The sequence below is a fragment of the Mustela lutreola genome, chromosome 6 (assembly GCF_030435805.1).
Source record: "Mustela lutreola isolate mMusLut2 chromosome 6, mMusLut2.pri, whole genome shotgun sequence".
In the NCBI taxonomy this organism is placed as follows: domain Eukaryota; kingdom Metazoa; phylum Chordata; class Mammalia; order Carnivora; family Mustelidae; genus Mustela; species Mustela lutreola.
Genome location: NC_081295.1, coordinates 77,139,854 through 77,164,624, shown reverse-complemented (window position 1 = coordinate 77,164,624; position 24,771 = coordinate 77,139,854). Strand labels below are relative to the sequence as shown.

Sequence of the window (24,771 nt, the reverse complement as noted above, 5' to 3'; positions counted from 1 at the left end):
TTAGCACATTTGGGCGAGGGGAGGGGCCCCGCCGCTGCAGGACGCGCCGCGGACCTGGCATCACTGCGTGCGGCAGCCACCGCCGCCGCCGCCGCCGCCCGGGACCGCGGAGCCCGGACGCCCCCGCCCGGCCCGCGCCCCGCCCTCGCCCGCCTGGCCCCGCAGCGCCGGGCGCAGAGGAGCCGCGGGCGGCGCAGGGAGGCGGGCAGCGCCCCGCGCGCGCTTTTGCCGCCCCCGAAGCCGGCGCGCGGAGAGCGCCGGGCGAGCGCGCGTCGGGCGGCGGCCGCGCTGGGGGGCGTGGGGCGAGCCGGCGCGAGGAGCGGCGGGGGCGAAACTTCGCGGCCAGATGCCTGAAGGCGCGGCGGCGCTGCGAGGCTGCCGCTGCTGCCCCTGCGGGCTCCGGGCGCGTCTCCGCGGGCGGCGCTGCCCGCGGCGCGGCGTGTGCACCGAGCGAGTGAAGGTATGTTTGGCGGGCGCGGCTGGAGCTGCCGCCGCCGCCGCCGCCGCGCCAGCAGGTCCTAATGCCTGTCACTTCCCAGGACGCTGGCAGCAGCAGCCCGGAGCCCCCGAGCCCTCGGCAGGTTTGCCTGTCCTTCCCCGCGATCTGATTGGATAAAGTGGGGGCTCGACGGTGGCCGACGTGGGACAGTCTGGCTGTGGCAGGGGTCTCGGAAACCATGGGTTATTGCAGTGGCAGGTGCACGCTTATCTTTATCTGTGGCATGCAACTGGTAAGTGACACTTAGGTCCTCTCGTTCTGTAATGTGCCTTTGAGATACTGGGCTGGGGAGTGCAGTAAAGGGTCTGCCATTGATTAGAATGGAAGGAAAAATAAAAGAGAAAAGGTGACAGATATATTGCCTATATTTAAAATGATTTCAGGGAGAGGCACTGTGGGGTACAGGAGAGGTGAGCCTTTCCGCCCCCACCTATTTCTGTTCCTCTGAAGACAGTTTGGCAGGTGCGGGTTAAACTTGTCTTTAATTTCTTTAAGCAAGGCAAGATGTATCTCTTGTTCCTTTATGCTTTGCATTCCTAGTACTGTAACAACGTGGTTGTCACATATAATTTACTATACAGGTGTTAAGACAGAGAGATATGGGATTTTTGACTTTAATTCCATACACTTTTTTTTTTTTTTTGCAGTATCTTTGTTTCTTCATTGATGTGTGTTATTTTTCAAGGAATATATTCTTATAAGTATAATGCTGTAATAGACCACTATGTAGGGCAGATGGTATCCTTACAGCAGTCTGATCTAGAAGCCACGTTGAGTTTTAAAAGTATGTATATTGAAGAGAAATACTTGGATAAACTCAGTAACACCACTGCCATAAACTGAATCAGTAGCCTTTAATTCACAATTATTTTAAACAATTCTTAAGAAAAATATTCTGTCTTACATCATGTATGTAATTGCTCCTGAAATAGATATGTTGTATGATCCTATAGGGTGGAGAATTATATATACATTTTGAGAAATGTTGTACGTTTGCAAAGAGGCAAGAAGCCAGTAATGGAAAACGTCATGTCTCTGAATTTAAATTCTCTAAGGGCAATAGGAGGGGCTGAGGATAGTTTAGAGGTGCAAAATATGCCACTGTAAGTGGTTAATTTGAAGTAGGAGTACTTGCTCACTCCTGCTATCAAATAGCTTTCCTTGGAAAGTATAAATTAGTCTGAAAAGCCACCCACATTTCCAACAATGTTTCATAAAGGCTGAAAGGACAACTAGACTGAAGGAGATTTGAGAGCCCAGCAGTAAAGTGTTCAAAAGAACAAGGATTTGCTGTTGAAACTGTTAGAAGAATACCTTAAGTGGTCTTCATTGTTTATCAGTAGTCTTGAAGCCCCAGCATTTGTTGTCATTGTTTTGTTTACTATATAGCTGGTGGAGCAGTGCTTTTTGTTGCTTATTGTTTTGGGATGTTTTTCTTCACCAGGAAAGTTATCTCATGATGCTTATTTTGATCTGTGAATTACTTAGGCACTTGACTGTAAGAAAAAGAAGGCGAAACTATAAATGTAATTTTAAGAATATAATTTTTTCAGTGATGTGTAAACCAGTTTATTTCTTTTTGCCTCGTACTCACCTAAGTTTTGCAATAAAGGATTTTTACTCTTAATGATAAAGCTAATCAGAATAATGGGAGAGTTTACGTGGTGAAACCACTGGTTAGGCCAAGTATGCCAAATTGTATAAACATTTTCAAAACATTCCTATGTTCATATATGATTCAGAAAAGAATACATTTGCTGATTCACTGTGTAAAATCATAAAGCTGTGAGAATGAGTGGGTGGTTAAGAGCATTCTTAGGCTATTTTCAATTTAAAAAATTTAAAATGTAATTCAACTTTTAATGATTTGGCTTAGTAGGGCTTTATTATGGCATTAGATCTATGTGGCATTTTGTGTGACAAACACAAACTTCTCAAGAACTTAATTTTGAAAAAAATCTAAATATACAAATGAAACTAAATATACAAAGTGGGGTGATAAGGCTAAAGATTTCTGTGTGTGTTTGTGTTTTTGTTCATGTGTGCACATATCCGACGGTGTATTGGAGAAGTGCTACGTCGCTTATGGAACAGAAATTCTGAATCAAAGCTAAGTTCTCTAACAAAATAAAGGTACTTGTAATATAGGCATGTTCAGTCTAAGCGAGGAGACATTTGAATCTTAAGGAAGTTCTGTAACAATCATGTGATTTTTCCCATTCAGACTTTATGTGCCACCAGGCTAATATAATTAGCAGCCATGTTAATGCAGATGCAGAACAAAAAACAAAGGACAAAGAACATTCATTGCTTTGATAAGGTGAAATGATCACATTTAAAGGACCTCCGAGATTCCTGGTAATTGTTGCTTCTTAGAAATATAGTATTTGATTTTAAATAAAATGATTTCTTTGCAAATTAATAATTATAAAGCACTGCACATGCACACATACACAAAATAGGTGGGTGTATATGTTTTCCTTTGCTCTAGATAGACCTTCAGAAACTTTCTGTATCTTGAGCTATTGGTTTGATAAGTAGCCATGTTCTAGAGTAAGTTATGACTCATGTACCACTGATTGACACAGACGTTCCCCCAGTTTTGTCTACTTCTGAAGTGTTTAGTGTGCAGTTTTGTAACATTTGGGCATGTTTTTTGGTAGTTGTGTAGATAAATCTTAGATTTACTTAAATTAATGGAATCCAAAGATAGTCTAGGATAGAAACTTTATTAAATTTCCTTATAAGTAACTTTAAGTTTCTGAAAACATTTCTTTCCAATTACATCAGTAGAATATCTCTAATTTAATTAGACGTAAAGGAATATTTATGTTTACATCAAGTTGCAGCTGGCCTTTGTAGAGGATGAGGTAGCTGTTGGTACAGCAGAGATGGGAGCCTCATTCATCAGGTTATTATCAGAGCGGACAGTGTTTGATCTTTTTTAACAGGTGAGGGAAAGAGACAAATGTGCCAGAGAAATTTACCTGTCAGGATTCTATATCTTTGCTTTTAATTATATTAAATGTACATTTAGTTTAATATTTGGCAGATTACAATTGTTGATAAATATACTTTCTTTTAAAGGTCAGGAAATCAGTTTAGGAGACAAGAATTTAGAATTTCATACCCCATAGATTCAATACAAAACTTGCATTTTATGTAAAAGTGTCTGCCTTTTTATATCATACATTAAAATCTTTGAGATATGGTTATTCCGATTTCAGATTTTAGGATGATTCCTATGAAAAAGGGATGTGATCTCTGGAAACAGTTTGGTTCCATGTGTACAGTACAAAGTTAAAGCTCTTGATCTCAAGAAGATAATTTCCTTTTTATCATTGCTGTCCTTAGTGCTCAGAAACTGAAGATTTCAGATAGTCACAAAACTCATCACTGCATTTGCAGTGTTGGTTATAGTGGCACAAGATAGCAACAATCTAACTTCTTATTGACAACCCAGCAGCTTGAGAAAATGTTTCAGTTGTTTTATTTTGTTTTTTATTTTTTTGTTCTTCAGTGTTTGGTTGAATCAAAGAGTACTTGATCTGAATGTCGCAAAAATTACTCAGATGATCCTCAGTGAAAAATCACTTAGTTATAATATGGAAGACCTTAACTTCCTTAGTTTGAAAAGACAGATTTGTTTTCAAGTAAGAAAATTCAACATTGCCCCCCACCTTTTTTTTTTTTTTTTTTGTAGGTCAGATTCCTCTATGGAACAAAGTGTATGTGTCATAAACTATTGGAAATATAGATTTATGTTCAGATTAATACTTGAAGGTGCCATTCTTGCCATGTACTTTATAAAATATTGCTAACTTGGAGCAGATGCAACAAAGAATTGTGTTAGTACACATGTGTGTGTCTCTGTGTGAAGAAGCACATTTGAAACTGACTTTAGAATGGCCAATTACTTTCTACTGTGCAGGTACTTACTAGGCATTTTCAGGGGTACACATTTATTAGAAAAGAAAGCCATGAGCACATAGATGGACTAAATGAAACAATTTATTATAATTATGCAATACATCAGTAGCTTGGTGCAGTGTTCATATTTATATGAACTTTCATTAGTTTTTAAAAACATAAAGCATGACCCAAAGTGACTTGAAAAATGCAGGTGGAGTCTTGTAATTTTCCTTGGGTACTATTGACAGGTATGAAAGTTCTTCATAAGCTTAGAATTCTACCTGCCACAAAACCTCCCTGCTCAGACAATTTAAAATTTTAGGTTCACATGCCATTGATAATAAAATCTTATGATAATTAACTAATCTAGCTCAGAAAGAAAACTAACGATTTCCATATGCCATTTCAGAAACTTCTGTAAAAATAGGCTAGGAATTTGCTAAGTTGTCAAATACCTTTATTTTTTTCAAATATTTTCTACTTTTTGATTCCAGCATCTTGTGTGTATGTGTGCATATTTGCTTAAATCTATTCTTTCATTCTAATTTTCAGCAGTACTCTACTCAATGGTTACCAAGAAAGATACAGAAACTCCTTACAGTGTCCAGCTCTCTTTCTTGGTTCACAAACTGAGTGGCAAAGCTCCTTTTTTTTTTTTTCCCCATATACCCAAAGTTTCAAGGAACCAATCGGTACAGAGCTTCTCCTCTGCTTTCTCCAGTAGAGGCTTGTGTGGGCAGCATCCCCTGTGTGGAATGCCAGAATCATCTCTGGCATGGGGCCCGTAAGTGGGCAGTGGCCCAAAAAATGTGAATAGGCATTGCCACCTCCTTTTCCCTCTCATTCTGCTTTATTTTGGGGTCAAATTCTCTACTTGCCCAATCAAGAATTTCAGAACGGCAGCCAGGAACTCCCTTGAAACAGGAGGTCTTTATTTCTGATTCTGTTTCCTTTTTACACATGTGTGTGCTTGACAAAAATAAAATTTGAGACAGAAGTACATACTAAACCTTATAGATTTATACTTGAAATAAATATATTAGGATTGTGGCATCAATTGCATTCAATATTTGTATATATAAAACTAATGACTAAAATTTCCAATAATATACGTACGTTATTTGGTAGAATTTTAAGCAGCTTGGTGTAACTTTTCCAAAAGTAGTTTTGAAACTAATGTGGCTAATAATGGAAAATTTTCCATTTCCATGACTTATTACACTCAAATTTCAGAAGTCAAACACACACATGAGAAATATTTTTATTTCCTTTCTATTCCATTTTTCACCTATATCATGAAACTCTTCCAGTTTTGACTCCTATTTTCCCCCCAGAGAAACTTGATTATTTATTTTCAAAATAATAAAATACACATTCCATCAAGATACAATGTATCTAGAATTCCTCTTTTCCCCAGAATAATAATAGAAACAACTATTGTATTAACATTTGGAAAATTTCTACACATAAAATGAAAATAAAAGTGTATGAAACTTTTGTTCCTATCAACTCTAAGAAATTGAAGGACATTTAAACACTATGAAGAAATAAAATTATGTTTTCTTTCTCCAGATTAAGGTGGAAAATGAAATTTCTATAAATTTTTTTTTTCTTTTACTATTTCAGGTGTATTTAGATTTGCAAGTTCCTACTATTTAAGGACTTACTTGCTTCATCTTCCTGAACACAGCATTTTTCTTTTTATGTTTAAACTCTAAAATAGGCATTGGGTCTAACGAATAAAAATATTTATAACAGTAAGTCTAAAGGAAACCATAGACTTTCTTTCCTTTTTTTAACCCCCAAACCAGAATGGGAATAAGATGACTTCTAATAATTTTTACCTTTTAAATCAATTATGGATCACATGGTAACTTTGATCCTTGTGGAAACTCTTTTTGAAAAATTATAATAAACTGACTTTTGTGTGTACTTTGAAAAAAATGTGCTTTTATAATTTATCATGCTTTAAAAATTTAGTTTTATAAAATACTTAAACAATAATGAAAGCTATTAGTATTTACTGGAAGCTTGTTCTGGACTAAATGCTAAATGTGTTTTTTCCCACTGATTCCTTTCCAGTAATCCTATGAAGTAGGTAATAGTTACTGATATCCTCACTTTACAGAGGAGAAAATGGAAACTCTGAAGGTTTAAGCAAATTCCTTAATTACCTCTCTTAGCAAGTGGTAGAGCTTGCACTCAGACCCAGCTCTGTTCCACTCTAAACCAGACTGGGCTCTTTGCTTCACCAAATCCCTTCCATGTATCACAAAATGATACTGTAGCTTACATTTCTTTTATTAACAAAGGCAGAATTTACCTGCTAATTCCTGGTTGACCCAGTAATCAACACAAGGCTAAGCAGGCTCAGGGAAGGGTGTTGGTGTCAGGTTTCTGTCTGGACCTGGGGTGCCATGGAGCAGCGGTGTGTGGTCTAAAGAACAAAAGGAGACACTGTGCCTTGCATCGTCAGCTTCCCTTGCTGTACTGCTAGGTTTCATGTGTGCCCTAATACTGCAAAACACACCTGCAGTTCTGCCTTACAGAAATGATCCTTCATCATGAGGTTGTGTTTCTGTGATTGCTTAAGGGTGGGGGAAAAAAGTTACAGCTACTATGTATCAGGCCAGTTACTGAGAAATAAGCAAATAATAAAGGGCTTGGACACTTTGATCTATCAGTTTTAAAGACATTTCTGTGGAAGACAAAATGTATTTGTTTTTCTCAAATTCCTGTTCCTTGTGAAATGGTAAATGGCTAGTGCCGAGTCATGTTATTTGCCTTTTTTTTTTTTTTTAAACACACCTCAGTCCTAAATCCATCAGGATGACTTTTTGGTGAGAATATTAGTTAGTTCTTGGAAATGGCTTTGAGTAATAGTTTGTTTAGAATGTACACTGAATATTCTAGAGCACTTCTCAATCTTGATTGTGCATCCAAATCACTTGCAGGGCTTTTTCCATGCACATCAATGGACCCCACTCCAGGGTTTCTGATTCAGGAGATCTCAGGGAGGTCCTAGACCTGGAATTTGCTTTCTCATGAGTTCCCAGGTGACAAGGATGCCAGTGGTTAGGAATCAAAACTTGGAGAACTACTGGCCTAAAGCATAGGTCTCCACTTAGGGTGTTACCTGAATACATGAACTTGTTTTTGAAAATTTTCAACCCAACTAGGTAATTAGCTCATTCTTACTTTGGCCTGTTATTTATGCGAACAAAAACTTTTCAGGACCAAGTGTGTCTCTTTCCGACTTCTAGCTTAGTCCTATTCAGAAGTTTATATAAGGGAAATGGAAGGTCTTTTTACAGTGCTTGTGTCTTTGCAGTGAAGAGAGATCTCGAACAATCTGAAAGTGGTTCATTTCCTCTAGTCTGTATACTCTCTGCTTGTCTTGCTGGAGTAGAATTGGTTCCTTCAGCCGTCTCTCTTTGCTAGCCTAGCCCCTCAGTCTGAATTTCTGGAATAGCTTCTCAGGGTGCCAAGCACGACTGTGGGGGAGAGAGGGAGAGAAGGGAATGTGCTGGGAAAGCACTGAAATGAGTGAGGGCAGATTTTTCTATACCTTGTCTGATATTTCTGTGTTGGACAACTGAATAACTGACCGTTATTTCCTCATTTGAAAAATAGGGGCAAGTAATTCCTGAGCCATTTCCCCTATAAGATGCTTAACGGCATCTGGGGAGAACATGTGCTCAATTTAGGTATGAAAGAGCTTCACAAATGTGAGAAGAACTTCACAGCTTCTGATATCCAGAAACTCTTTGTACATATTAAGAGTTTAATCTTTCAGAACTTTTCATTCAGTCACAGTAAGAGCGGTTATGGGCTGTTTATATATCATTTGGCTGGTGACCTTAGTCGTAACAACTAATTTCCTATAGAAACGTTTTTTTTCCCCTTCACCCACCTATATGAACATATATAAATAAGGAGGATAACATTAGGTGCAGTTCATTTGAAATAGATAAACCATTATGCTTATGTGTCTGATGGTTTATCACACTTGAAGTGTTCATTAGGAATTAAATTTTACAAACCAGTCAACCCAATCCTTGTTTGGGCTGGCATTTCTAAAACTGTGTTCCATAGGCACTAGATCTGCAAAATGTTCTGTTGTATGTGGGCTCTGAGGTTAAGTAAGTTGTGGATGCTACTCTAGCTTTAGCTTTTCTCCTACTTCTGAAGGGTCACAACACATCCCAGCAGCTCCTAGAAGTCCTACATGAAAGAAACTCCGGCTTAATTCCACTTAACTCTGCAAATGCTTACAAAGTGCTTGCAATGAACCAAGGACCTCTTTCCTGATATTCCCTATTAATCTTCCATGGAACTAGCATTTTCAGAAACACTTTTTAGCAAAATATTGCTCTTGGCTAATGATGCAGTCTAAAAGTTAATAATATTAAATTGTTATCTAAATATTTAAAGGCTAAAAATTCAGTATAGAAACACTTAACCTACTTAAGAGGTATTTAACAAAGAGTAATACATAAAGATGTTTAAGATTATCAAATATTATTATCACATAATTAAAATAAATGAGGGAGACCTTGTGTGCAGATTCTTGGCTATTATTTTTTATAGATTTACTTGAGTTTCTTGAAATGATGTTTCAGCCACTAAAATTACAACCCTTAACTTTGAAATTCAGTCAAGGCTAATTACCAGTGTTACAAAGAAGGGGGCGTGTTGCAGTAGGTTTCCAGGGGTATTTGGAACGCAAGAGCACCTGAGGGAGGGCATCTGCAAAAGAACTTTCTTTTAAAAGTCCTGGGAATGCTGGCTAACAGAACATTAAAAAAAAAAAATCAAGGGTGAGGGGTGGCTGGGTGGCTCTGTCTGTTAAGCATCACTTGGGCCATGATCTTGGGGTCCTGGGATCTAGGCCCACGTTGGGTTCCATGCTCAGCAGGGAGTCTGCTTCTCCCTCTTCATCATCCTCTCTGCTCGTTCTTTTTCTCTCTCTCAAATTTAAAAAAAAGAAAAAACAAAAAAACAAAAAAACTTAAAAAAAAAGTCATGTCTGAAGAGTCGTGCCTGTGTTCTGCAGGTTCTTCCAACAGCGGACCCTAAATGTCTGTCTTTGCAGGGCTGGTGGTAAGGAGTTCTCATACTGACTTTTGTTTCCTAATCAATGCACACACTCTAAAACAGTAACACATTTAAAAGCCCCAACAATGTTGTGTTCTTTGAAAACAAACGGGTCTTAGATTGGAATGGAGGAGTCAAATCTCTTCTGTTAACAGAAGCCTTTGTATGCATCTGTGTGATACTAATTGCACAACAGAATAAGGAGGTGTTTTAAATCTTTTAACTGACAGCCCTGTGTCAAATGATAGATGGGTCCATATCATCTCTGAAATGTTCAGTGGCAGGGGTGGCAGGGAATTCATTTGAGACTACTCTATGTGGACTTCTAGCCATGGAGATATTTACAAGGCAGAGCTCCTTGAGTATTATTTTTACAAAGGACAGTCTCAGATGTCACTCAGAAACAAAAAGTGGGGGAGACTTTTATAGTCCCAAGGAGAACATTACAGCCTGGGAGTGTGCTGCCTTCTATGATCTTGCCCCAGAAGGGCTCCGTTGACTTTCCTTGGCATTGAGCACTTTCTTTGTTATGGCACCTACAGTGGGCAGGACTCCGTTTGCTCCTGGAGGTCATAGTTCCTCCCTGTGGACACAGTGGTCCTGACCTCAGTCTCTCAGTCTCTCGGTCTGTGAATTAGGGAATAGTTGACCTATGGGAGATAGTGTTTCCAGGCACTACCTGTTTGCTTCCTTTGGTTTTTCTCAGGTGCAGAGATGAGATCAGGGTCTGTGGATGTGTTTAACTCTAGGTATTTGGGAGCAGTGAGTGAGCCACATATTTGAAAACTTCTGTGTATTTGATAATACACAAGTGGTATATAAGGAGCTCTGGGGTCTTTTACCCCTTCCTCCTTTTTAAATAAAACTTGCTTGGGGTGCCTGGCTGGCTCAGTCAGAAAAGCATGGGACTCTTTTTTTTTTAAGATTTTATTTATTTATTTGACAGAGAGAGAGAGCTCACAAGTAGGCAGAGAGAGAGAGGGGGAAGCAGGCTCCCTGCTGAACAGAGATCCCGATGTTGGGCTTGATCCCAGGACCCTGAGATCATGACCCGAGCTGAAAGCAGTGGCGCAATACACTGAGCCACTCAGGTGCCCCGAGCCTGGGACTCTTGATCTTGGGGTGTGAGTTCAAACCCCACGTTGGGTGTAGAGATTACTTAAATAAGTAAAATAACTTAAAAAATAAAGCTTGCTCAAAAATTTGATTACAGTGGACAGATAACTTGTAATTTTCCAAAATATTGGAGCTGTATAAGGATTATGCATTTCTTACCCTTATCAAATAGGGATTAATGAAATTTCATTTTTGTACATCTTTCATAAAATGTGGTTCCATTTTATTCAGTCAAAGGATAATAGTTAAATTATGGCTATTCTATAGCATTTAAGAACCCATGTTTTGCTTTTCTTTTGGCTTGGTATTCAGTTTTCTTCTTTCTTCTGAAGGACAGGGTTAGGGAGGAGGTAGATGTTGAGGAGAGGTGGCTAGGTTCTGAATGCCTAGCAGTTAAAAGGCAAGTAATACTACTCTACTTAAAGTAATATATACGTTTTTAAAATTTTATTTGTTTATTAGAGAGGTAGGGAGAGAGAGCGAGTGCACACAAGCAGGGGGAGCGGCAGGCAGAGGGAGAGGGTGAGGAAGGCTCCCTGGTGAACAGGGAGCCAGATAGGGGGCTCGATCCCAGGACCCCAGGATCATGACCTAAGCCGAAGGCAGACACTTAACAGACTGAGCCACCCAGGCACCCCTGATAAATACATTTTTAAAGGATGTTTTAGTGAAGTCTGTGAAGATGACTGCAAGTTCATTAATGAGTTTTCTCAAGAATCCATTTCTGGTTTTATCTACAACCTTTTTGAGAGGCTCCAAAGGCTCTTAAATATAGGGGACACTGCTCTCCCATTTTACCATTTTATAGACTATCTTGGAATAGATTTTTTTGTTGTTGTTCAAAAAAGTTGTCCTAAAAATCAGGCAAATGGCATAAGTTCAATTTACATTTAGCAAATGTAAATCTTATAATAACAGTGTTTAGTGACCTTTAATTTTATGCCTCCCTTACTTTTAATTCTTCAGGGAAATCTTGGTTTTTACTTTCTTTTCACAAGAATGAGATAGTGATGATTGCTATGTTATTGCAGTTACTTTGACTCTAGAGTTATATTAAGAACCATAACAGCTTGAAATATTAGTTTTTCCCTTAAGCAGAGAGAAATAAACCCCAATACATTTTTTTCTAGATCTCTACAGCAGTTTAATGTGGACTTTACATGCCAGAATAGTTCTGTTGCATGCAGACCCATTTTTAAATTCAATCTTTCATAATGTGAATAAGAATGTTACATATAAACCTTAATAGTAATATGTGGATGGGGGTATTAGCAAAATTATTGAGGCAGTGATCTCAGTTTATAGGAGGGATGTTAACTTTTTGGTTGAAAAGTAATTTTGTGACATAAAAATATCTTCTTTTACAAAATACATCTCCCGGAATGTCTTCCTCATGTGGTTTGAATGCAGCAGTACATGGACCCATTACTGTCAGAGGCAGAGAACCAGCTATGCCTTGGGCCCTGCTGTGGGGTGTTGGGAGAAGAAGACCCAGTAGAACTCCAGTAGAACTCCAGGTTGATTCCTAGCCTGCAGTGCTATGTTCCAGTTATGATTGTTTCAAAATGAATGAATGAATTAATGAACACTGGGAGGAAATTAAGTAATTACTAAATCTGCTTCATTAAGAAAGATCTATGAAATGTCCCACACATGAACAGCATACTGACATGTGCTGAGTAAATTAAGAGTATGCTTCTGTCCCTTTGACAGTTAAGATATGGTGTAGCTGAAAGGAATGTCAAGCTGTGTTTCCTATCATGGATTGATCTAATATGTAGTGGTTGTGATAATTGAGATTAGGTTAAATTGCAACCTGATCCTTATTTACTTATTTATGAAGCCATACTACTTGCTTAATGTGGTAATACTTAAAAATACTTTACTGTTCTGTTTATTATGTACTGTAAAATCACATTTCAGCGTACTATAAATAAGATCAGTGTTGGTGAAAAATAAATGGTGATGTAAACTGGGCCATTTTTAAAAAATGAATTCATATCTTCAAATTCATATTATGTAGCTTTATTTACTGCAATTGGTATAACATTATTTAAAAGCTTTCTTAGATCAAAATGTAAATAATGAAGTGAATTCTGTCTTTATATTTCAAATCTCCAGAACAGTACTTTTTAACTTTTTTGTTATTGTTGTTCATGATGGGCCCTTTTGAAACTCTATTAAAATTTATTAATTTTCTTATCAGAAAATACCCATGCAACTTGAGGGGATTTACAAATTTCTCAACCTGATATATGAAATTCGTGTGAAAACTACTGATAAACTTTTCCTTTCCATTTTTTTTTTTTTTTTGGTCGTCCCGTTTATCAAGGTATTCTACTTATTGAACAAGTTTAGTTCAGTTATTTTGAATTTGCAAAACATTTTAGGAGATTCTCTCTATATATTTGATATACATTATTTATAATGTATTGTAATGATAATATAGACACATGTGTGAGTGCATTTATGTGTAATGCAATGTAGAAGGAGCAGAGTTGAGTTGGATAGTGTAAGCAAACTAGGACTTTGTTTAGGAGATTAAATGGTATGTATAGATACATACAGTATAATACAGAATGATAGGAACTATAAGAAAAGTAAGAGTGAAGTACTAAGGGGATTTGGGGGAAGTAATCAGTTACATCTTCATAAGCTGATCATTCAAGGTGTGAAGGGATGTGTGTACATGATAGGTAAGATTTCTATAACAAGATTGGAGAAAAGAGAAGCCTAGGAGTAAGTAGTGTTAGTTAGGGAGTACCTGACTGACTTAGTTGGTCGAGCATGCAACACTTGATCTCAGGGTCATTAGTTCAGTCCCCATATTGGCTCCACATAGTGCACACTAATAAATAAATAAATAAATAAATAAATAATTTAAATTTAAAAAAAGAGAGAGAGAGAAACGATAGAGCAAAGATTAGAATAGAGTAAGTATGTGTGGGACAACAAAGAGTCAGGTTCACTGGCAAGTACGGAGAATTGGGAAGGGAAGCAGAGGATGAAGTGGGTAGGGTTGCAGTTTGTGAATGGACTTGAGCTCCTTTGGAGGGAGTTTAAAATTCATAGGACATACATTTCTACAGAGGCTAATTCTCCAGGTGAGTGGCACCATTCCCCATGGTAGAATAAGAGGCAATATGACATGAGAGAGAAGGCCTAAAGTTTGGACCAAGCTCTGTGGGGAATGTGGGGGGAAAGAAGCAACAAATTAAATGATTGCTAAATTGCAACTAAGGCCTTAGTGAAACCAGGTGGCATGCATTTGTAGGGGAACCAATTACTTTTCCATCATTCCCCAACTTTTTAAGAATTGGAATGGAAAAGCAGAAGTGGGAAGTTTCCTTGCTCTTTGATTGAACAAAAGTGAGGGTTCGGGGACTTGAAATGAAATGTAGGACTGGGTGGCCATGAATAGGCTACCAGAATGGAAAGGGCAGTCAGATTCCTGGAGCACCACTGCAGATGTTTGAGGATGGGAGGGAGGTCCAGCAGAAGGGAGATCATAGGAAAGGTGGTTGTGTTGGTTGTCATAGTGAGACAATACACAGGGGTTTAGGTCTTGGAGAGGAGCACTGCCTGGGGGCCCTTTACTGGTCACTGAATTGTATGGAAGGTCCAGTTGTTGAGAAGGGCGAGAGGCCATGAGGCCTCTATCATCCAGCTGATAGAAGAACCATCACTGTACCTTTTGGCTTTACTGAAGATAATCAGAGGTAAGGGATGAAGAGGAGCATAGCCAGGAAAGAATAAGAGTGTTGCAGGGATTGCTGGTAATTGTGAGACTGGGAGAGTGTGGTTTGACCTGGGGATTGGAGTTGGAAAAGAAGTATGGTTAGTAGGGGGCAGGAGGATGAATTGGGAGGAATGGAAATGTTTAATGAGGATGTGAGTGGAGTGATGAAGGAAGGGAAATGTAGGTTTCAGGTAAGCCACTGGCTCAGCTTCAACAATATTATTGACTGGATACTTCTTTGTCATGTGGGGATATTCTGTGCATCACATGAAGTTTAGGAGCATCTGTGGTCTCTACATGTAGATGCCAGTAGCATACTCCAGGTTGTGACAACCAAAAATGTCTTTAGACATTGTCAAATTACAAAACAGCCCTCTTGTTGAAATCCACTGAGCTAGAGGAAAGCCCTAGAAAGAGTACTTAGCAATAACAGCAGGTTTTCTTCATCCTAAATTTGGATTTTTCTAGATAACAGTGGAAGCGATGGTGAAGGGAAGAGTAGATTTGAGCTCGCCATTGTGCACCTATGAGAGTCATGCCCGGGGCGCTGTGCCCTGGGTTGCAATTATTGGGAGCTCTATCAAAAGTCAACACCAGCGTTCCTTCCCCCAGCTCCTTGACTAATGGAAATAGAGTATTAGGGGAAGCAACCTACTTACCTAGACATTTTGTAAACTGTCTAGATGATTTTTATTGTTTCTAAGCAGGTATTAAATGAGAGGAGCTCAGTGGTTGCGCAGCTTTGGAGGTGAGGAGAGAAGCAGAAGGAAAGAAAAAGGAGATTGGGAGCTAAATTGAGATGTATGTTAGGGATTGGGAGACACACATTAGGGATTAGGAGGTAGGTTGAGACACACATTGAGTTAACGTTTGTGGGAGTATCTACTAGTGAGGTGATGTTGACTGGAGATTTACTTGAAAGCTGCTTTTTTTTTTTTTATGGCCAATTATGTGCGCAGGCAAGCCTTTGCATTCTTGACTGTCTTGGTTCTTTTCATTTGTACCGGGGGATATTATCTAAGACCCAGTGAATGCTGTCTTTCCTTTGGTGCCGGTAAAGATTGTCCATGAATATTTGACATTTTATTTGTCCTCTCTGAACTCCTATAGCCTACTAAAATATGCACATAATATATAGATTTTTATGAGATGTCTTAAGAAATATTTCAGATACAGAATACATGTTCATTATAAGATAGGCAGTTGTTTATGAAGAGGAAGGCATGAAATTTTAGGTCAGATGATGAATTTTAAATTTAATAAAAGATTTAGGTAAGAGTTAATATGACTGTAAATTAAAAAGTAAACATTTTGTAAGGCTCTGAAGTATTGGGAGACTTTCTTCACTCTTATGGAAATGCATGGACACACACACACACACACACACACACACAAATTATAACCACTGCCCTTCAGGAACTTAAATTAAAAAATACTTAAGCTATTAATAGTCCTTAGGTGATCCCCCCAACCCAAGTATATTCAAATGCATTTTAATATTTGATATCCTGATTCACCAGAAGGCCCAGTTATTGCTAGAGAAGTATGGTAAGACAGCAGAGATTAATCTTTTAAATTATCCTATCTTAGACTGTATAATTTCTCTTGGCCCAACTTGATTTCTTTTGGTAACAGTCTTTTGGTGGACTCTGATTTGCATGCCTGGGGGTAGAAGAGTAAATTACATGACTTCTTCAAGGTCCTTTTAGTGCGAAGATTTTATGATTAAATCTTGCATTTAAAAATTGCCTTTTTCTGGGAGACCCAGACTAGAAGGTACTTTCCCATCTTCATATTTGCACAGAGCTAAGTGAATATATCACCTGATGCAGTTTTCTTTAATACAGTACAGGGCGAAATAGCAGTAATAATGGGGAAAAAAAAAACCCAAACACGAATACCTTATAAACTTTGAACCAAGATGCATATGATGCTTTCTTAATTGCCATTATGTGCAGTTTCCTAAAGATGTACTTGGGTCCTCTGAAAGTTTAAGTATGTGGAGTGTGTGTGTGTGTGTGTGTGTGTGTTTAGTGGATGTAGCAGGTATATGATGGGAGCAAGGGGGAGAATAAAAATGATGCTGTTCAGAGGAATTGACTTCGTCATGTGTTATGGATGTATGTAAGAGGGAAGTGGGTTTTCTTAGAATACTGTCTGCTTTTCTTACTTAGCACATGTTTTTCTGGAAGTGGTAGATTTTCAGAAGGTCTTTTTAATTGGATATCCTCAGTGCTTAGGGTAAAAAGCAGGAACCCTCATAAAGTGTCAATGCAGAATGAAATAGGGACAGAGAATGGAGAAGACTACTGTATTCAGATGGAACCTGTGGAAGTTTAGGTAGACCAGATTGCAATAATCCCCACTGGAATTCAGCCAGGACACACATTAGTGCATGCTACTTCCTGTCTAGCCTAATTAAAGGATTGTTGAGAACTAACAAAGTTGGCTGACTTGCAAAAGTCAGTGCTTGCTCAAATTTGTAAGCTATAAGTACTTAAGAGTATGCCCTGATTTTTATGGTGGGGTCATCTTATTAATTAAAGTTTTCCAATCATCTAATTAGAACATACAGTCTGAACTGAGTCTGGAGGATTCCCAGCCTTACTTGCTAATTTAAAGAGAAGTGGAAACAAAGTAGAGCAGCTTTCAGTGAAAGCAATGCAATGGAAAGCTGCGTTCTGGACATCCCTTCAGATATGCTCCATATCAGTGGGGTAATTATTTAGGATGTACTTCCAGTAGAGACATTAAAGAGACATCGGTGAGTTAGCTTTTAAATGGAGAAATCTGTGCCAGCCCCCAAATTAACTTTTGGATTAGAATGAGTGTACAATGGAAAGCTGGAAGGCATGACCAACACTACTGACTAAAATGAAATGGTTTGCTCGTTGATCATACACCTTATTTTTTCAGCTCAAGTAGTACTTTGTCCAAAGATCAGAAAGAGAAGGAATAGTCTGATAAGATTTTAGATGATTACCTGACACTTAAATACATCTTCTCTTAGGGGAAAAAAAAAGGTAGATAAAAGAGTCTGTGTGTTTTCTAAAGGTAAAGTTCTCTAACTGAGGTATCACATTTAAGTCCTGAATGTCTGGAGTTTACTTCTTATCACTGTTTTTAAAAGCCCATCATGCTGAAAGCTCTTATTTAAAAAAAAAAAAAAAAAAAAAAAAAGACTTCAAAACGTTTTATTAAACATCTGTTGTGGATCTCCCATTGGACTAAGCAGAAGGTATTAAAACAAGCACGAAAAGGATGTGGCTGATGCAAAAGATACATGGGTCTGTGGCTATCTAGCAACTGAGTAATTAATCATAGTTTCTCATTTTCCCTCTTAAGCACCTAAAATCAACCACTAATTTCTCTACAGGTACTAGTAAATGGAGTATTGCACAAAGAATTTTCTTTTAAAAGAACTTATTTCTCCAAAGTGAAATAAAAACCATAGAGGGGGGCTTTTAATTTTTGTTGTAATTCTAAAAATAAGTTGTCTGTACTCTAAATTGTCTTGATCAGTTCTCTGGACACATATTTGTAGAGCATCTCCCGTTTCTGCGACAACAGCCGAGTGAGCGCCGTGGAGCAGGGATGTTCCCTCAGTCTTCCCATGTTGACCAGCCACATGCCTCGCAGCTGAATAAATCACGCCCACATTGAGGGGCCATGCCAAACCAGAATCGCTCCGTGACAGCCACTGTGTAGAGCATGAGTGTAGACCACCTCTGCTGACCACAGGTCTAGTTATGTATGCATCTTGTAGCTGAATTGAATTTTAAAAAATTTGATACTTGCTTTGAAATTAATTGGGCTATTGTTACCAACCCTTTGCTATTTCTCAATATCCCCTCAACCATTTTTATGTCATTTAAAGCCAATAGAGTGATGTTACCGAACTTAATATTTAGAAGTTAAAAAATTAAACCCACTCTTCTCTAAAAGACTTGTATTTATTATTTATTTTTTAAAAGGCTATTTATTTATTTGAGAGAGTGAGAGAGCACAAGTGGGAGGAGGGACAGAGGGAGTGAGAGAAGCTGAGTCCCTGCTGAGCAGGAAGCCTGCTGGAGGGGGCTCCATCTCAGGGCCCTGAGATCATGACCCAAGCTGAAGGCAGATGCTTAACAGACTGAGTCACCCAGGTGCCCTTCTAAGAGACTTTTAAATAATATATGTCAAGTTCAAATTTCACCTTTAGGTTTCACTCAAGATGCATTTCGAATGCTTGTATCACAGACCATAGAGGGAAAAACATTTTAGCTGTTTTACAATGATTTGGCCTCAAAATGAAAGCAACTTAAAAAATAGCAGCTGACGGTCTGCATCAACAGCACTGCTCAGGATTCTTTGGGGTCTTTGTCTCTGTGTTTCTAATAAGCAATATTATATACCAGCTAATATCACTGGATCATTATATACGTTGACAGTTTATAAGCAAATAAAGAGCCCTGACCTGGAAAGGGTAAGCATGAGGCATTTTCCATAGACAATATCATTACCATCTGCAGATAGAAAGATTTTCACCAGTTTTTCTTTTCATCGAGAAACTGAAATTACACTGTAATGAAACATGGCTCCTTCTTATTGTCCCTCCATGTTTTAGATCAGGCATCATATTTTTAGTTTGGAAGATGAGAGCAGCTGGTTCAGGCCAGGTGCTGATAGTACTAATGTTGATGTAAGATGCTGCTCAGATGGATGGTGCAAAGAGAATCATTGTCCCTTGATTTGATCATGCTGGCTCTAAAATTTATTTTTTGATCTGGCATTTGACTTTGCATTATACTCGGAGAGCTGGAAATCACAAAGCTGTGCAGCTGCAGAGTATATATAGATAGAGACCCTGGAACATTACCTCACACACCCAGCACTCACTATTAGCAGTCTTCGTACATGAAAATTCCATTGGGAAACAAAAGCCAGTTATTTTTCTCCATACTGTAAGAGAGGCTTATAGTTTGAGCCTCCTGTGGGTGTGTGGAAGGCAACAGAGGTTGGGGGTGGGTGGGTTGTGAGGATTAGGGACCCATCGAATTAAAAAAAGGAGTATTGTTTTCTTATAAGAAATGCATTGTTTACCCTTGAATATAGGTATGGATAAAGTGATTTTAGAATCTGATTGAGATTTTATTTTATTTAATTAATTAACTAATTAATTAATTTTTTTCTGATTGAGATTTTAAATATTGTTCTTAAAACAGGGTAAGAGGAAAGGGGCTGAATACTAGGGAAATGAGAACTCAGTTATTATGCAGAGTTAATTGAATTTGAACACTTTTTCTTTTCTGCCTTTTTTATATTGATGATCTTTTTTTTTTTTTTTTTAGTGTGAAAATCTATGATTGAAATAAAAAATAATCACCTAAGCTAAATGGACTCTTTTAAACCTTATATGGAATTTAAAAAATATTGCTTAGAAAGTATTCATTTACCCTGTTACCACATTTAATGAGATGATTTACCATATCCAGGCAAGTGATTTACACAACTGTTCTAATTCTTTGCAGTGAGATAGCTGTGAAAAAATTACTCCCAGGCTTCTGACAACTCATTTGTATGTCTCTATTGTTTTCTGATTTCTTCTTTCTAGCTTTGGGCATTTCTGAAGGCCTAATTCTCTCTTTGCTGTTCTTCTTTAACTTTTGCCATTAGAATTTTACATTTTGGAGTTGATAAATTAGTTGGTCAATAAATATTGATTGAGTACATACAATGGGACTTATACAGAGCTTAGTGTTATGGAATATGTTGGGGAGGAAAAATTTTTCCTATACGGGTACTCCAGGGTCCCTGGCTGGATCTGGAGATTAAACTGAAAAAGATTATTAGGAGAAAAGCATACAAATTAATTTAATACACATTTTTACATGACACAGTTTTCATAAGGAAATCAAGCCCCAAAGACAGAGTTAGATTTGAGTATGTTTATGCTAGGTTTGATGAAGAGTGGGCAGTCATGGAAAAATATGATAGGTTGAATATGAGGTAAGTGTAGTAAACTGGAGAATCTTGGGGAAGCCTTAGGGGAGGGTTTTCTGACCTGTTTCTGGAGAGAACGGAAAGGGGCTGGTCACAGTGACCATGCTTCTGCCATTTTCTCAGATGCTTTCAGCTTAAAATACTGAATTTGCCAAGGTGCCGTATTTGGGGGAACCCCATCAAACGTAAGGAAAGAAAATGAAGTACATGCAGATACCATGGGGGTTATGGATAGATAGTTAGAGGAGGTTAAGATTGTGGATTCTAGAATGTAATGTCGTTTTTAAGAGCTTAGCCGCTGGAATCAAAATTTCAAATGATGATGCTACAAATTTTTGTCACCTTGCCCAAATAACTTTTCTGTGCCTTACTTTCTTAATCGGTACAATGGGATTGATAATGGTATTTACTTTATAGAGCTGGTGGAAAAATTAAAATAATTAATACATGTGAAATGCTTAGAATATTCACTGGCACCTTTTAAACAATACATGCAACTTTTGTCATTATGAAGCGTTTTGAAATTTGACAAAGGATTCTGAATTTTATGGGATAAGTGACTTATAGTCAGGATAGTTTCTTTATTATGGAGTGACATGTTCAGAGCAACTTTTAAGGTAAAAGAAGTAGAAAATATAAGATCGATTCACATGGGGAAGGTTCCAGTCATGAAGGCTCCTGCAATAGGAAATATCTGAATTTAAGATAATGAGAGCCTAGGATAACTGCTACATTAAAAATATGGATAATGAGCACCAAAACCTGTTTTCTTTATAAAATACTTTTGATATAACAGTACCTCTGGGGATATAACAGCATCCCCAGTTTAGATAGGAAGGTGTGGAAACTTGGTGCTGGCTTCTATCATGTGGAAAGAGGAAAGACAGAGGGTAAAAAGCTGTTATCAAAGGATCTTTGGAAAAGTAATTGCTGAGATAGTTGAGAGAGTGCAGGGTCATAGTTCCCCAGGGTTGGGGAATCATTTTTGGGAGGTTATCGAGTTGGGAGAGAGAACTAGTGAAATGAGAATGATTAAGAGCTTGTTCTGAATTTCCCAGTACTTGGAGTGACAGAAGTAGAATGATGGAAATGGCTACTGGGTAGTTGCAGAATTTATTTAGAGGTCAGTTCAGACGTGACTCTCTTCTGACCCAGCTGGAAGCAAGAAGAGGGCTGGAGACGGGGTTTTCAGAAATGTCATCAATGGGGTTGGAAGGGGAGAAGGAATTACTGAATAAAAAGAAAAGTCGTACTTGGCACAGCTGGGGAAGGACAGGTAACATGTCATTGCAGGGAGAAGGAGCACCCAGAAGGGAAGAACCCCGAGGAGAAAAGCCTAGGAGGAGGGCTGGGCAAGCATTTGGATTCATAACTCAGGGAATTTTTGATAAAGTAGTTTCATTAGTGCAGGGAAAATCAACATAAGGGATTTAGGAAGAAAAAGTAGTGAGGAAACAAAGGCAAAATACATAGATCATTTCAAGGAGTTAAAAAATGCAGAACTGGGAGATAGGATCCTTAGGGTTTAGTTCTGGATTTGCTATTAACTGCATGACCTTTGACAATTTCTCTGTTACTGATAGAATTTTCTGCACAAAACTGAAAGTACTTATTTTTACATTTAGGAAGCACTTTTGACCTTTTTGATATTCATAATCTATATAGTAATACAGTGCATAGTTAGGATCCTGAAAAGGCCCTGAGAGGCCCCTCTCTATCCAGTGTTGGGACTGGGGCCCAGGGGTCCAAGAGCACCTGGCTCAAGGGGTCCCAAAGAGACCAGGTTTGGCCACTCACCATTGATAGAATCCAAAGGCAGACAGACTATAGAGATGAAATTTAAAAAGGAATTTATTTCAGGGAGGCCAACAGTGGGGAGACAACAGACTCCTATCTCCAATTCTGTCTCCAAAGTGCTGAAAATACTTGCAGGTTCATATAAGGAAATGTGCAATGTAAGTCAGTGGGTGGGTGAAGCTGGAAGCAAAGGTCAGGTCAGTCACTGTCTTGGGGTCAATCATGTTGGATCCTGCTGGCCTCAAGGCAGTCCTTACTGCTGGACAGGGTAGTTTCAGTTCCCATCACAGGGGGCTTTGCCTGCTATGGGGACTTTTGCTTGACTTAAAAGATAGGCTGGAAAAAACTTAATTAAGAGACCCAGGTAAAAATGGAGGTCTTTCAATGTCATTAAAACCCACGTACCCTGTGAATAAGTGTGAACCACAGACCTTGGCTGAGACTGTCTATTCTTAGATTGAAACTAACATATATGAACGTTGTTATCTGATACTGTGAACCACAGCAAACCAGTGGAAGGGCAAGGGAAAAGCTTGGTGGCAGGTATACTGATGCGAGAACAATTATAGGAGATAGCAAAATCCTAAAGGGGCAAAAGACCAGTCTAGCAAATATAAGAATTAAAAAATGTAGCAGTGTGGGGACATTTTGGAGGGAGGATACAATCAGCTTCTATTCACCGGACTAGCTTTTGAAAGGCATTGTTATAGAAGTTTGAAGTAGTTTACAATTTAAAAGTTGCAGTCCCATCACCCAGTTAGCAAGTGAAGGTTTGGAGTTTCTGGACTAGATTCTTGATTTGGAGTTTGAACAGCAGGCTGGCTGCCTTTCTTTTCTGCCTGAATGAAAAGTTGGGTGTCAGTGTGCTGTTTGAGAAATCAAGAAGTACATGATGTACTATGTAGAAAGATTTCCAGTCATTAAGGCTAAACAGAATTGATTTTTAAAGAGATGGTCAGCTATTATCTAGGATGTAGTAATTGTATTTATAAGGTGTTTCTAGCTTAGAAGAGAGTATTGATACTAGTTAATTGATAAGCTTTATCTAAAATTCTGTTTTCAAAGTACACCATCATCTTGGCACCTATTTTGACATAAAAATACGCAGAGTTGTATTCTAACCCCGAAAGAAGGCAAAATTACCCAGCTCCAGATCTGCCAGCCATTACATACCATTCTCATTGTTAATAATGGATACTCTTTTTCTCCCGCCTCACATAGTGTTTATGAGATCATTAGTGTATTCAGGGTGGGTTAAAATGGACATCTTCCACTGCCCTACAGCAAAATTTCAAGTTGTTTGTTTTGAAAATCACTTACACTGAGTTTGTTGGATGATTCAGTAACTTTGGTCATGTCAACACCTTATCTTGCCGTCTATTAAAGTCTCCCACTGCGTGTGTTCAACAAATTCCTTTACTTTAAAAACAATGACAAAAACCCTTCTGCAGCATTCGGAATGATATGTGTTTTCAAACAGCAGCCCATCTCATTTCAAGAGATGGAATAAGTATCATTAAAATGGTAACTCAAATCAGTCAAAGCACTTTTCTGAAAGATTTAGATTAAAAGTGATTAAGAACTGCTGTGGTTTGCCGATAGACACTACTTTGTATGACATTAATTTCCGCATTTAAAAATAGATGACTGCTTTTAATGCTTTAGGAGAACAATCAGTATCCTCTGAAACTCATAGATTTAGTGGGGTGATTCCATTGTGTGGTGTCTTTGGCCTGAAAAGAAGGAGAACACTGGTGAGAGAAATCCCAGCAAGGCCGTGCTCAGTATAGCCCACTACAAAAGACTACAAGGGTGGGAGAGATTTGCCAGTGTTTGCCTCTAAATTGGCCAGGAGACATTTGAAGGATAAAAATGTAACTAGTTGAGAATCCCCTAAGTGTTGTTTTGAACAGAACTGGTTAGACGCTTGGTGTTGGAAGACTGTTAATAATCTTGGCAGGAGATCAGGCAAACTGAACAAATGGATTTCCTGTCCCAGATGTCTACTTTGCTCCAGAAGAACTCTGGGATAACTTTGTAGCTTTTATTCATTTGCTTAATTTAGGCTTTTTCTGAAACGTTTCTTACTTATGGATGTACAAAATTATTCCACAAAACACTAAAATGAAACTACCTGATAGATTTTAAGTGAAGCTAGTATCAGCCGGTCAGAATTACCAAGTTGCCCAGTAGATCAGATAATTGTGTTAATTGCTTTGCACATCAGATCTTTTCAACAAATCTGATTTAGAAGAAGGTGGAATATGTGAACTTATTAACTCTATGTACCCTTTAACAAAGGTATTTGCATGTGAGTATTTTTTTAAATAAGATGGTATTGTGATTAACACAGTAAAAACTGGAAATATTTAAGAATGCTGTTCAAAGTCTTTCATAATTTAAAAGGGCCAAGGTTACTCTAAAGTGAGAAGATGAGGATAAAGGAAGAGAAGAGAAAACAAAACCCAGCATTCTTTGTCCATTAAAATGTTCTGGGCTGTGGAATTGGGCTTTCACATCTTCATAAGATAGCAATCTCATACATTGTGCATTGCAAAGACATATGGAATTGTTACTAGAAATGAAGTTTTCTGCCTAAAGTTAAAATTACTATCGTTTGAAAGGTTTT

General features: G+C 38.3%; 1 protein-coding gene across 4 annotated transcripts in view; it reads left to right on the top strand.

Annotated features, from left to right (window-relative positions):
- Positions 1-236: 236 nt before the first annotated feature.
- Positions 237-24,771, top strand: part of NKAIN2 (sodium/potassium transporting ATPase interacting 2) — a 1,017,271-nt gene continuing 992,736 nt past the window's right edge. For 2 of the 4 annotated variants that reach the window (XM_059177667.1, XM_059177666.1), the window contains exon 1: positions 237-460. In XM_059177667.1, coding sequence (XP_059033650.1) covers positions 347-460 — 114 coding nt within the window. In that variant the 5' untranslated portion in view covers positions 237-346. Of the gene's footprint in view, positions 732-24,771 lie in introns of all 4 variants that reach the window. The other 2 variants (XM_059177668.1, XM_059177669.1) reach the window with 2 other exon arrangements.